General features: G+C 41.3%; 1 protein-coding gene across 2 annotated transcripts in view; it reads left to right on the top strand.

Annotated features, from left to right (window-relative positions):
- tenm3 (teneurin transmembrane protein 3) overlaps positions 1-15,528 on the top strand; it is a 280,572-nt gene that overhangs the window by 246,836 nt on the left and 18,208 nt on the right. For both annotated transcript variants that reach the window (XM_030724603.1, XM_030724604.1), the window contains 4 exons: positions 5,349-5,453; positions 6,272-6,402; positions 9,220-9,389; positions 11,604-11,730. In XM_030724603.1, coding sequence (XP_030580463.1) covers positions 5,349-5,453; positions 6,272-6,402; positions 9,220-9,389; positions 11,604-11,730 — 533 coding nt within the window. The remainder of the gene's footprint in view (positions 1-5,348; positions 5,454-6,271; positions 6,403-9,219; positions 9,390-11,603; positions 11,731-15,528) is intronic.

Raw genomic sequence — 15,528 nt, forward strand, 5'->3', positions numbered from 1 at the left:
AGTTTCCTCATCCAGCCTCTCTGTCTCACACGAGCAGCCACGTTTACCATGTTCCGACTGGTCTGGACAGCTCTCTCAGTCCTAGCAGCATTGGGCTCAGTACATCTTTGCACTATGTTTGTGCACACCAGTGACTGCTGGAGAGAGCTTACTGAAACTTGGTGAGAATGGGCTTGACTTCACAGCACATCCTCCTGTCTCAGCTTGATGTTTTTTTCATAGCAAACATCTATTTTTCACATCAAAATAAGTACTCTACATTTCAATCATACCTCAAAAAATGCGAGCACAACTTATTTTGGGGGGAATTTAATAATTCTTATGTCTATCAGTAAGTGTATTATGTAAATGAGGAACCCTGGTATACCCTGGTACCACCATCTGACACATACGTCCTGTGACTACTTCACAAAACAAGCAATGTAAAGATTCTCCGCGTGTACGTTACAAAGTATTGCCCGTTTTTTTATTACAGCAGCAGCTTGTCTTAAAGTTGTAAAGTACACTTTAAGAATTTTAAGAAGAGATCTGACACGAGGAGGTGTGCAACCTGTGGATTAATCTGTCATTGCATCTTCTCTTAGAATTTTTGAGAACTGCAAAAGTAGCATCCTTGTCATACTTCATGTCAAAAATTCATCCTTTAACAGGAAGAGGAAACAATAATTTAGCACTGATGCTCCTGTTAAATCTGAACTAATGAGTCATTTGAAGAGAGGCCTTGAAGTGAGGCTGGCGGTGATTTATTTCAGAGTGAGCTGTGTGGCCGCACAGATTCTCCCTCACAGCAGAACAGTATTGATTGGAATATAAGTTATTCAAACGATCGACAAGTGTGGCATTCCACTCCATCAATTCATGTACATTATTTATAGTTTTGCCTTCTTGCTATAACATAAACTGCATGTGTGTGCAAGTGATCCAGAAAAATGTGCAATGATATTAGGTGGGAGTGCAGGTCTGAAAGGGTGAACAGCATAAAAGGCACGTCCGTCCCTGTTGAGGGGCATCAAAAAGGCCAAGCATAAATACAAACAGTGCATCAAGGAGCACTTCAACAGCAGCACCTCCAGGGACACATGGCAGGGGATCAAGACACCCGCTACAAGGATACCCATACATCATCAGACACCTCAGACAGCACCCTGCCTGACACCCTGAACCACTTCTTTATCCGCTTTGACCAGCACAACAGAGAGGCCCATCCAGCAGTATCAGGTTAGGCTCATACTCCCCAGAGTTGGCGTGAGGAAAGCAGCTGTCCCACACGAAATCACAGGAAGGGTACTTAAGGCATGTGCTGAACAGCTAGCAGAGGTTTTCACCACCATTTTCAGTCTCTAGCTAGTACAGTCTGCAGTTCCTATTTGCCTTAAGTCAGCCACCATCATTCCAGTGGTAAATGGTAAATGGACTAGTTCTTATATAGCGCTTTTCTACTCAGTCAGAGCACTTAAAGCGCTTACACAACATGTTTACATTTACCCATGCACTCCCATTCATACAAGCACTTCCATGTTTATACTAAGCTAAGTGCTTTTAATTAACTAGCATTCACACACATTCATACTCCGACAGGATGGTCGGAGAGCAACTTGGGGTTAAGTATCTTGCCCAAGGACACATTGGCATGTAGCCTGGAGTAGCCAGGAATCGAACCGCTGACCTTCCGATCAGTAGGTGACCTGCTCTACCTACTGAGCTACAGCCACCCAAAAGTGCCCAAGAAGAACACAGTGAGCTACCTAAGCAACTATTGCCCATTTGCTTTAACTCCCACCACTAAATGTTTTGAGAGACTCATCCTGGCTAACATCATGGCTGCTAGTACTCCTACTGACCTTAATTCCAGTTTGCACAGGGCAAACAGGTCAACAGAGGAAGCCATAATTACAGCTCTCCACACAGCCCTCAAACTTGGACAACAGCAGCACCTGTGTGAGGGGGCTGTTCATGGACTTAAGCTCCGCCTTTAATACAGTACAACCATACAAACTAGTTCAGAAGCTGAGCAACTTCTGCCTCTGCAGCTCCCTGTGCACCTGGATACTGGATGTCAGGATGGAAGATCACATTTCCTCAACTCTCATCTTAAACACTGGCACACCGGGGGGGTCCTCAGCCCCCTCTTTTACTCCTTCTTCACACAGGACTGTTCTCCTTTCACACCAGTAACATCATTGTCAAGTTTGCAGATGACACCACCATTGTAGGACTTATTAAAAATAATGACGAATCAGCCTACAAGAAGGAGGTCTGGCATCTGATGTGATGTGTGATATTAACAAACTGGAGATACGACCAAAGCCAAGGAGTGTGATAACAGATTTCAGGAGATCCGAACGATTTAAGCACGCCGCCCTCACACCTCAGTTAACCTCACCTGATCCACAAACATGTCTCACAGGTGGGGGAAGCAGAATAGAGACTATACTTCCTCAGGAAGCTGCGTCGAACCTACCTCTCCACCACTGAGAGCCTCCTGACCTACTACAGAACAGTGCAGTTCGACTGTTATACTGGGGAGGACAGAGAAAACCTGCAGCGTGTGCTGAGAACAGCAGAATGGGTAATCGGGACCAAACCACTGAACGCTGCTGCAAAAAACAATGAATCGAATGTGTTATTCACTTTTAAGAAACATTAGCAGATGATGCTTATGGGAACTGAAATATTAAATAAATATCCTATTTCCACAATTAAACAAATGAACTGTTGTGTACAGTTTAATAATAACATGCTATCAGTCTAGGACACATTGACCTTTTCTGTTCTTTTTGTTTACGTAGTTCAGGATTTGCAGCTTCTGCCACATAGTAACTTTATAGTTCTGTTCTTGGTGAAGAAGGGTGGTGGTGGGGAGACTGGGATGTGGGAGGCTATTCTGTTTAATGTTAACGTGATACTCTGTCTGACTTGAAAGGTTCGGTGTCTTCCACAGTGAAACAGTGAATACATTTCTTTATCAGTAGTACAGGACAGGACACTGCAACTAGTATTAAGCTGGCCAGTGCATTCGGTCCTCATTACTTTGGCTTTCTGCTACTAAATTCCATGCGGATTGGCTTATAGTGCCACTTCCTGTAGTAACATTATATGTTTTACACCAGGGCTGTCAAACTCAATCACAGGATGGGCCAAAATTGAAAACACAGTCTAAGTCACGGGCCAAACAGGATTAACATTTATTGAACATCTAAAGCTGAAAATTATTTTACTCAGCAATATGAATTTGAACGGCCAGAAAACAGCAACGTTTTCCTCAACATATTAAATAAAATATAAAAATTATATTTTTCTTCAAACATAACATCAGGGAAAATGAGAAGATTTCAAGCTGGTGAAAATTTGCGATTTTTTCAGGTAAAAACTGTGATGTGAATTTCTGCGCTTCAAAGTCCGAAAAAAGTCACATGAACTGCGCAGTGTGTGCAGTTTATCGGCAAAAAGCGCAGCTGCAAACACAGCGCTGGAGACCTGCTCTGATTTCTGGCAACATGGAAAGTGGCACAAATTCCCTTTTTACATCTGCACCTCTCATAGGTGCAACTTGATTTGAAAAGCTTTCACTCTGTCATACATGTGTGATGCAGTGATGCACTGTCAGCTCCCCTGGGCAGGTCTCCCTCTGCATCTTCTCCCGCATCCACCCCACCAATCCGCTTTATTCCCCACACATCGCAGGTGAGGAAAAGAGACACACAGGTTACCTCCGATGGCAAGTCCTTTGCCTCCCACCTGTTTGGAAAATCCCTGTTTTCTGCTTTTCATTTGGCCATTTTTGGGGGTCAGACAGTTTAAATGTCACTGTAAAAAGTGCTGACCGATGTTTTTCTCTACTGATCACTGATCAATGTGTCATTGACAGTGCAGGAAATCATGTTAGTGCACAGGTCTCTGCATCTGTTGCAGTGCATTGTGGGATTTGCAGTATAAATGGTGGGAGTGCTATTTACTCGCGGGCCATTAATAATAGCCATATGAAATTATCTCGCAGGCCGGATGTGGTCCTTGACTTTGACACATGTGCTTTATGAAAACACTAGATGGCACAAGAGCCTCTGTGACATCAGTTTTAATTCAGTATATTCACCGTTCATTCCATGTATTCAGACTTTCATTCAGTATTAATAATGGTAAATGGACTGGTTCTTATATAGCGCGTTCCTGCTCTAGCTGAGCACTCAAAGTGCTTATACAACACGTTTGCATTTACTCATTCATAAAAGCACTTCCATGTGTATCTAAGCTAAGTGCTTTTACTGTCTAACATTGACACTCCAACGCTTCCGTTGGAGAGCAACTCAGGGTTCAGCATCTTGCCCAATACGCATGCAGCCTAGAGCAGCCAGAAATCGAACCGCCGACCTTCTGATTAGTAGGTGACCTGCTCTACCTCCTGAGCCACAGCCACCACGATGACAATATAAGCTCTCTGTTTTTAAGATTAGGTGACCCTAAGGTGTCTCGTAACAGGCTGTGTGTGTCCTCTCTCTCCATTCATAACATATTCCACAGCTTTTGTTTGTGCTTTAAAATTGATGAATGAAGGATGGCCCTCCAGGAGCAGGTGCAGTATCCCCCTACAATTTTATACCACAAGGTCCATAAATCACCCAACAGTGGAGATGCTTTTTGCAGGAATTCCACTTATGACATGTCTGAAAGGTTAACTGTGTTTGTGATGAATTATTTGATTCATATGAACAAAAACTGTTGTTGTATTTTTCCTTAAATGTTTTGTTTAAATAAAAGATGGAGCTGAGTCCATTTTGAAAATAGGAACTCTATTACATGTACAGTGATACAGTGCTGAAATATCCTCTGCCAATAGGTTCAAAAACTGTGTCAGATGTATATTTTTAACTGCACCTTGAGCAAAAAGTGTTTCAATTGATTGTTTTTTAATGTTTGTTGGTTAAATTGTTGTTACAAATATGGTCAGTAACAATGATTTAGTTTACAGAGGGAAGCAGGAATCAAAATATCTTCGAGAGCTTCTCACTCTGTGTCTCTCACTCTCCCTATCTCTGTCTTGTATGCACACATAATGCCCATTAGTCCTGTGAGAGGTCAAGGGGAACCTAATTAAAAGAGGCTGGGAGATGTTAATACATGCTCTCCGCTCCATTAGCAGGCTCAAACCCTGCCCTCTGGAATGAATTGCATGGGTTCTCTCCTTACATTTATCACTTTATCTCCCTCTTTCCCTTGACCTTTATGCTTCCCTGTCTTTGTCTCTTTCTCCTTCACCCTTAGGTCAGTTAATACTGTATATTTGAATAAATGCCTTGAAATATGTGCAGCAAAGATATGGTTCATTCATGATGTGTTTTCCTTTCAAACAGACCAGCTTCGTAACAGCTACCAGGTGGGTAATGACCATTCACTGAGGGTGATCTACGCCAATGGGATGGACACGCACTACCAGACAGAGCCTCATATACTGGCAGGTGTGTTTTCAGAGTTTATAATGTATCAGAGAACTGTAAACTGACTTTATTTAGATTTATATGGTGCAGTGTGTGTAAGGCACTGGTTTTCCACACATTTACACATGTTGAAATTGCTCTGTGCACAATATAGCAGATTTCCATGTAAATTGTTGTGAGCCATGACTTTCGGTGTCACATGCCGCTCCCTTTTCTCTGTGACGCCCATCTCTCTCCAGCTAAACACCCTTAACAGGCCTGTTTTGTGAAGAGGATCGTATACCAGGGCGTCGTGTTTGCAGATGTTCTGTTGTGACGCTCAGTGCTGACCCAGCTGCAATGGTGCAAAGTTTGCAGCCCACACTTTTGTGTATGGGAAAATATTCCAGTCCAGACCAGGAATTTCAGTTAAAAAACCAAAGGGGAATGGTTTTGAAAAGATTCCTTAAATATGTCTAAGCCTGATGAGCCTGAAACCTGCCTCAGTGTTTTGGAAAGAGGGTTCTTCAGTGCAATACCAGAAAACAGTGGGAGTACCCAGTTTTTCAGATTAACAGAGGCAGAGATCTAAACAGGACGAGTACTGTGGGAATGATTGCCATTCAGTGGAAAATAATGTGTGCACGTACAGGGAGGTGAAACGGACCGTGGGCATTACAGTGGATTTCAATTTTAATACAGGAATTCTGCTCTCAACATTTACACACACAGCACATGTTACATGTGAACCATACATATTCATCCTGCATGTTAAATTTTTTTTTACTTTTCTTTGGATATTTTGGTTGAGATGTTCTTAAAATAACCTGTCAGGGCTTCATGTTTTCATACCTCTTTAGGTGCTGCTAACCCAACTGTAGCACGACGCAACATGACTCTGCCAGGAGAGAACGGCCAAAACCTGGTGGAATGGAGGTTCAGGAAGGAGCAGACACGAGGAAAAGTCATCGTCTTTGGAAGAAAACTCAGAGTGAGTGCTCTTCAGCACAAGCTTTTCATAAGCAAAGACCAATGTGCATGAGCTGTAACTGAGAATAGAATCGTCCATTTGATAGCCACTTTAATTAATCATGATATTAACACTTTTTCAGATGATCCAAAGCTGCCAGTTATTACATTTAATTTCATGTGTAGCTGTTACCTAGAACCTTTTCATCACAATGAAATCATTTCTCATATCAAGTGTAATTCTCTTTAACTTAAGGTCTTGCTTTTGTTTGTTTTTTCTTTGTTTGTTTAACTCTATGGTCTCTATAATCATTTTGCATGTTGTTTATATGACTGTGAATGGCTAGCACAAGAAATGTTAATTGCTAACTAGGACTTGTAGGTGCATATTCACTGGTGTGCTGTGGTTAGCATGTGAATTACTAGACTCAGTGGATATTGCCGGCACAGCCTCTGTGTGGGGTTTCTCCTTCTGTAGCTCCGGTTGAATGCAGTGAGGTGAGTAATGGGGCAAAGAAGCCTCGTGTTTGTGTTTATTAGGAAATAAAGGTTTGACTGTGGAGCTTGAATATTATATGAACACTCTCTCACTATCCCAGCCTAATAGGAGAAAATCTGTTCAGTCATGTGGCCTCTGGTGAATTTGAAAAACACAGCTGTGCGGCTCTCAACCCAATAAACCATAATGAAAGCATCACCACGGGTGGCCCACTAGTCATAATAGGGAGTATTCTATTGTGAGCTGGCAGTAATGAGCTGTAGGTAGATGTGTTTTTATAACTGAGCATGCAGAAGTGAGCATAAATAAATTATGTGCACATTTGTATTCATGTGTACCACAATTTGTCATTACTAACACAATGACAACCCAGCTGTCTTTGCAGCAGCAACAACAAGATGCCAACTTTATGATGACAGTGTGATTGTGAAGCTTTGAGCAGCAGCAAACTTTAATCCAGTCTTTCTACTAAATACTAATAGTCTCACTGTTTTTATATGTGTGCTAATCCCGCTGCTGAGACTCCGGACAAGATGCCAGTTAATGAGAAAGCTGCGTGTTTAAGCATCTTGCTGGATAAAATAATGAAAACATCTACTGCCACACCAGAAATGCCAACGCCAGCAGCTTCTATGAGATGACAAGTATATCACGTAGGACAGCTGCTGATGGGATTTTTAATCTCCATATGTATTTGTTTAGCAACTTCAACTTCCACTGTCATATTTGTCAATAATATAAGGGATGTGGATGATTTGAGGGATGTTCAGCTCAACATGGGGAGCCAAGTCTTTGCTGCAGAGATGTTTGTCTGGATCCTTTTGGATTTGTAACTAATCAAACTGTTTGATTAACAGCTGCAAAACTAATTATTTCTAAGCATGCACAGAGGACAGTTAGAGAATCCTGTTTAATGGTAGGATAATATTAAAATCACAGTTTGCTTGGACCCATTAGCAGATATACCAAGCCCAATCTGCAGAATGCTCTGTCTCCCCTTATACGGCCTGGTTCTGTCTCTGCATGGCTTTGGATGCCATCCATATCCAATATAGTACTTCTTTGCCCTGTTATTCACCTCACTGCATTCAACTGGTGTTAATTTACAAATGAATGAGTGGCTGAAATGAAAAGATGAGATAAAAGACTCTTGAACATTTTCCAGCAAGACTCTTTCTTTAATTAAATAGGTCTATAAAACAAACGATTGGCTATTTTTTAGTATTTCCTATTGCTACAGGGACATGAGGTGAACTTAGCACCAGACCAGGGCTATCTGTCTTTGTAAATGGGAGTTTGAACAAACAGCGCGTCATTTAGAAAGCAATAAATCAGAATCAGAATACTTTATTGATCCCAGAGGGGAATTTCAGTTGTTACAGCTGTTTATCACATGGAAAGAATAAAAACACTCTAATAATTTAAATGAATTAAAACTAAAAACACACAAAAATATAAAAACCAATGAGAAACATTTGAGTATATACGTGTAAATTCTTACGACTACAATCAAGGCAGTGGCCGTGATAGTAAATATAAATGTGGAACATACTGTATATATACATGTACACATAATAAATTACCCTGGTGAACCACAGTGTCACCTATTAAGAGAGGAGTCATAGAGATTGATGGCCACAGGTAGGAATGACTTCCTGTGGCTCAATAAAGGACGTCATCCACACCTGAGGTTATTTGTTGCTTTGCCCTAATTCTTCAGCATGAAGCACTCTTGGGGTGTAGTGATTGTAACCAACAGCATGCTGTCCCATCTTTCTGTCTGTTATTTCTGAAAGTTTTTACAATTTCTAGTGTTGTTCTCCCTAAGCACAAAGCACAGATGTACACACTCTGTCTTACTGGAGTTTGTATTTATTATTCAGTATTTTCTTTTAGAATAAAAGTAAATAATCATAGCAACAAAACACCATCTACCAAGTTCTTGGGTGATCTACGGTAAATTAGGCTTTCTTCATCATTCTGAACCAGCAGATATGCATATTTGGGTGCTAGCCTGCTTTATTAGTGAATAATTGTCAGGGATAAATCATCAACAGAGGAAAGAGAAAAGCACCTTTAACGATATCCAAAGAGTGATGATGATGATTAGAGATTTTACTTTCAAATTTCTCAGTTTCAAGCAGCATGATGTTCTGTTGTCATTTCACTTGTTCAGAACAAATGTTTGGAAATGTATGTTTTCCAAAATGCTTCATATTTATAAAGAATTTAGCCCACTGGCTTCATATTTACTGTGTACAACAGAGTTTTTGTGCTTCATAGGTTTTTGGTCTGCTATGTTGTAATGCATGTTTTATGAATGTGTGTCCACCCCTTCAGGTGAATGGGAGGAATTTGCTGTCTGTGGATTATGATCGTACCCTGCGAACTGAGAAAATTTATGATGACCACAGGAAGTTCCTGCTGAAGATTATCTACGACACCCAAGGCCATCCAACACTCTGGGTTCCCAGTAGCAAGCTGCTGTCAGTTAATCTGACATACTCCAGGTAATTCCTTCTGTACCTGTTTCACTTTGCCACAGGATGGTGCAACACAGCTTTCTGTGGTACACAAAGATTCTATACTCAAACCTTTCTGGAGTCTTTATGTGGAGTTTGGATGTCCTTCCAGTGGCTGTGGGTATTTTCTCTGAGTGCTCCCACAATCCAAAGACAGAGGCGAACCTAACACCTGTGTTAAAAGAATAAAGCCATGTGTGAATGTGGTTTTAGTGGCAAGAGCTTTGAATGGCCAGTTTGTCTCAACATCTCAAATCTTCTACACACACACACACACACACACACACTCAGTGCTTTTACTAACCACAACAATGTTCATGATTTGAATCATTTTTTGTGATTTAGATGGAACGACTTGTGGAAGCAGTGGCACGCTATCCTCTTACGTGCCTTGCTTAATATGGTATTTTTCACAGAGGCAGCTATCACTGAGATATGCATGCTAAGACTAGGCTCTGGCGCAGTATGGATCACCTATGGGAACAACTTAAAGTGCTTTGACTTCTCAGTAAGGCTACGTTCACACTGCAGCCTGAAGTGACCCAAATCCGATTTTTTCGCCCTCATGCGACCTGTATCCGATCTTTTCATGCCAGTCTGAACAACACAGATCGGATTTTTTCAAATGTGACCCAGGCCATTTGGATATGTGGTCCTAAATCCGATACGTATCCGATCTTTTCAAATGCGACCTGAGTGTGTACGGCCAGGTCGCATTTATCCGACCGGCACGTCATTGATACTCGACAAACGTCACTATTCTGCGTGCCGTTACGCGGACGTGTATGACTTCCGCAAACAGTGAGCGCGCTCGCTACATGTGACGTTTTCGCGTCCTCTACTGCGCATTCAATTCAATTCAATTTCAATTCAATTTTATTTATATAGCGCCAAATCACAACAAACTGTCGCCTCAAGGCGCTTTGTATTGTGGGTAAAGACCCTACAATAATACAGAGAAAACCCAGCAGTCAAAACGACCCCCTATGAGCAGCACTTGGCGACAGTGGGAAGGAAAAACTCGCTTTTAACAGGAAGAAACCTCCATCAGAACCAGGCTCAGGGAGGGGGGGTCATCTGCCGCGACCGGTTGCGCATGCGGGACACTTTCAGGTTCGTCTGCTGTTCACACACAGATCACATCCAAGTCGCATATATTTGGAAATGTGAACGACCACGCAAAAAAAATCGGATTTCACAAAACATCGGAATTGGGTCACTTCAGGCTGCAGTGTGAACGTAGACTAGAAAGACTAGAAAATACTATGACAGAGAAAGTGGCGTTCTAAAACTAGACAAGCCAGTGGCATTAAAAGGGGTGGATGTGGCTCAAGAGGAAGAGCAGGTCACGTACTAATCGCGAGGTTGGTGGTTTGATTCCTGGCTGCTCCAGTCTGCATGCCAAAGTATCCTTGGGCAAGATGCTGAACCCCAAGCTGCTCTCCGCTGCAACCAGTAGAGTATGAGTGAATATTAGATAGTAAGCACTTTGAAGTAGAAAACTATGTGAATGGGTTGTATAAAAAGCACTTTGAGTTCAGCTAGAGTAGAAAAGCACTATATAAGAGCTAGTCCATGTACCTCAAGTGAAGAGTTGCTAAGATTCTATATGAATAGAATAGAACTGAATGCAGAGTCAAAAATATATTGAGGTTTATTCAGAAAGTTGATAAAGTTCAAAACAGGAACAACTAAAGATATAAAACTAAACTTGAGATGTTCCAGTAAAGTAGAATGGTATGAAGAACAAGGCAAAAAAGTACATGGGTGGAACGCAGACAGTATGAGCAAAGACATGGGGAGAGACATAAATATATACATACAGTCAAAGCTGAGCTGAAATAAGGCACAGGTGGAAACAATATGGGAATCACGAGGGAAAAGGACAAACACAGGTTGGAGAACATCAAATCATCAGGTACACAAAGAAAAGCAATTACCAAAATAAAACAGGATATGACTAGATAAACAAAGGTAAACAAATAAAAGGAAATACATGAGACACAGAGAAAAGGTAAACACAAGGAAGAAGCTCAAACAAATAAACAGGAACCAAAACCCAAATACTTAAAAGCTCAGCACATAGCAGAATTATGCTAACTATTACTTAGCTTAGGGTTAGCTCAGTAATAATGATGATTAGTGCTCAGAAAAAGTATAAGTCAGTGTTTTGGTAATCTAACTTTGTGTCTGTATGTCCAGCACGGGTCAGGTGACAGGCCTCCAGAGGGGCCCAACCACAGAGAGATGGGAATACGACAGTCAGGGAAGAATCATTTCCCGAGTCTTCGCTGATGGAAAGACATGGAGTTACACGTATCTGGACAAGGTATGGGATAACACAGTGAAAACATAGATGCATGCATCACTATAGAGGTTAAGATCTCGTGCACTGCTGCGAGCACTTAGAAAAAACTCTTTGTGTTGTGAGCTCAGTGGATGTGGCTTCAGTGTTTACCCCTCTTTGTGGATTTAGCCCACTGCATTCTACACTACATAAGCAGATGATACATGAGCCATCATGGCTGCTTTCCAACCCCTAACCAGAAAAAGCTTCAGTCCCCTCCATGATGTTGGAGACAAAGACAACGTTTTTGCACTTTTCCCATTTACAATCATTATTATCATTATCTGTACACTGTGGTGGTGTACAGATAATGATAATAATGATTGTAAATCAAACAGTCAATATTTGATTGAAGTGCAGACTTTAATTCAAGGGGTTTTACAAAATATTTGCATAAATGTTTAAGAATTACAGCCACAGTCCTCCGTTTTCAGAGGTTCAAATTTAATGGGGCAGTTTCCTGGCCAGGGGAGGCCTACTTCCTTGTTATTTCATGATATCTTAACTTGATTCAAAGTGTTGAATTTGTATTTTATAACTGTTCACTGTAATTTTAATATAATTTTAAATACGAGTCCCAAAGAGATGTTAGTGCATGTGAGGGAGGCCATCATTAGGTTCAAAAACCTAAATAAACCTATCAGAGAGAAAGCAAAAACTTTAGAAGTGGCCAAATCAACAGTCTGGTCTTATTCTTATTCTTAAAAAGAATGAATGCACTGGCCAGCTCAGTAATACAAAAGGCCTGCAGGGCCACGGAAGACAACAAAAGTGCATGTTGACAGAATAATTTCCATGGTTAAGAAAAACAGCTTCACTGCATCACAAACTCTTGAGGAGGCAGGTGTATTACTGTCAGAGTCAACAATCAACAGGCACCTTCATGAAAATACAGAGGGCTTACAAAGAGGTGCAAACTACTAATTATACTCAGGGTCAGGAAAGTCAGATTAGACTTTACCAGAAAACATGTAAACGTGCTGGCACAGTTTGGTTACAAACCAGGAAAAATCTCTGTTCCAAGGTTAACTGGAATGGTGGGAAGAGAAAAGTATGAAGAGGGAGCGAAACAGTTCATGGTGGAGCCATGTATGGCTGTCAGTGGAACTGGGTCACTACTGTTAATTGATGGCGTGACTGATGACAGATGTAGCAGGATGAACTGTGAAGTGTTCAGTATGAGCCAAATGCTTCAACATTGATGAGACGGTACTTAACAGCATACTGCAAAAGCAACCCAAGAATTCTTCAATGGCCAAGTCAATAGTCTGATCTCAGCCCAACACAGCATGTTTTTCCATTATTAAATCTGAATGCAGAAAGATCCACAAACAAGCAGCAGCTGACGGTGGCTGCAGTAAAGGTCTATCAGAGCAACTCATGAGAGGAAACACAACATTTGCTTTTTATCCAAGAATTTAAAAAAGTCTTTAAATTGATGTTAGTTTGTCCCGTTCATTTTTAACCTCTGAAAATGAGGCTAGTGTATAAAAATGGCAATAATTCTTAAACATTAGAAAACCCCATGAATTAAAGCTAAAAGTCTGCACTTCAATCACATATTGATTGTTTGATTTATAATTAGGGCCCGAGCACGAACTGTGCGAAGGCCCTATTGTAATTGCTTCGTTTATTATTATTATTATTATTTTTTTTTTTTTTTTTTTTTTTTTTTTTATTATTCAGGCAAATGAATTGGCTTTTTGGGGGCTTTATCATATTCAAAAACTCATGAAACTTGGCACATGCGTCACACCTGGTGAAAATTTAAGTATTTTAATGGGCTCGGGCAAGGGCGCGCCCAAATGGCTCGCTAGCGCCCCCTAAACTGGAGCCCCACCGCTGTGTTTCACGTACATGAATGAAACTTCATACACATATATATCATGTCCAGGCGCACAAAAAATCCTCTTGGAGCCATGCCCTAAACCCAACAGGAAGTCCGCCATTTTGAATTAATTATGCAAATTTGGCGATTTGCAGCCCTCACACTTTTTCTAATAACTCAGAGGTTTTAGACGTTATCATCTTCATATTTGGTTTGTCTAACCTACACCCCCAGGGGAATCTAAATCTCGAAAATGGTGAGTTTTCGCCAAGGGGGAGGGGTCCTTATGCCCCTTTGAACTTTGATCATTCGCCATGAAATTTTGATTGCCTCTCATTCATACCTACATGATCCAATGTGCATCAAACTTCTCCAGTAGGATAAGGGTGCCCCCCTGAATACATACATATGACAATATTTAATATCAGTCGCAGCGCCACCTAGTGGGAACAGGAAATGTCATATTTTACACTTGGAGGTCCAGCTCCAAGGTGGTTTAGCAGAACCATCTCAAATTTCACCTGGAAAGCCTTAAGAACTTGGACTTACTGTGTTTTCAAAACTGTGAGTTTTTGACAAAAGGGCGTGACCCTTATGGGACGGCAAAGTTCGATGATTCGCCATGAACACAAAAATGGCTGTAACTCAAAGCCAACTTGCCCAATCTGGCTCAAACTTCAGTGGTGTGATAAGCATGCTGCCCTGAACACACTCATATGCATAAAGTCCATAAACGTTAGAGCGCCGCCTAGTGGCAGCTCGGAATATCTTAAAATAGCATGTTTTTTGAGTAGCCCCGGAGCTACGTTTTATCTACATGTATGAAAATGTACAGGCTCATGTAACATCCTAAGACGTACAAAAAAGTCTCTTGGACCCATACCCCAAACCCTACAGGAAGTCGGCCATCTTCAATTGAAGGTGTCAATTTTTGCGATTTCCACGCCTGCTATTTGAACGAACTCGTCCTAGGGCATTTCACCCACTGACACCAAATTGGCTCCAGATCATCTACACAAGTAGCCCATCAAATATTGTGGAAATCTTTAAAAAATATTAAACGGCCTTGTCACACCAGGCCATTAAATTTGGCCTTTGTTTTTCTCCCTCACCACCAAAATTGTTTGTGCACTTGTTCGCACATGCTTTGTCTGATCAGGCTGAAAATTTAATCACTCATGTACACACCCAGGCTGAATCCATAACTACAGATTCAAGACTGTAGGCGCAATAGCGCCCCCTACAGAAGCAAATGAAAATTTGTATGACCGTCCACAGAATTAGTTTTGCTCTGAAATACATGAAATATCTTTCACCATTCCTTACAAAATCCTCATCTATTTGATAAGCCTCCTGCCCTGAACACATTGATATGCATAAAGTCCATAAACGTTAGAGCGCCCCCTACTGGCAGCTTTAAATATCATAATATACCATGTTTTTTAGCTAGCCCCTGAGTTACATTTTATCTACAGCTCTGAAATTTTGCACACTCATGTAACATCCTAAGACATACAAAAAAGTCTCTTGCAGCCATACTCCAAACCCTACAGGAAGTCCAGCATCTTCAATTGAAAGTGTCAATTTTTGCCATTTTCAGGCCTGCTATTTGAATGAACTCCTCCTAGGGCATTTCACCCAGTGAGACCAAATTGGCTCCACATCATCTAGACAAACAGCCCATCAAAAAAGTCAATCAGACCCATGCCCTATTTTGCATGCTGGAGCCGTGACCACACCCCCAAATATTCCATTGCGTCTATGCCGAGAGCAAAAGATACCTTTTCCTATAAAAGAATTCAACTTTCTAGAGACCCATCACGATCACAAAACCTCCGAGTGCGGCACGGGTCGACGAGCGCCACAGGTCGACGCGCGCGGAGTGCGAGGGCCCGATATCACCGCTTGCGGTTTTAATTATTATTATTATCTGTACACTGTGGTTATGTACA

Source organism: Archocentrus centrarchus, unplaced genomic scaffold (assembly GCF_007364275.1).
Source record: "Archocentrus centrarchus isolate MPI-CPG fArcCen1 unplaced genomic scaffold, fArcCen1 scaffold_38_ctg1, whole genome shotgun sequence".
Lineage (NCBI taxonomy): Eukaryota > Metazoa > Chordata > Actinopteri > Cichliformes > Cichlidae > Archocentrus > Archocentrus centrarchus.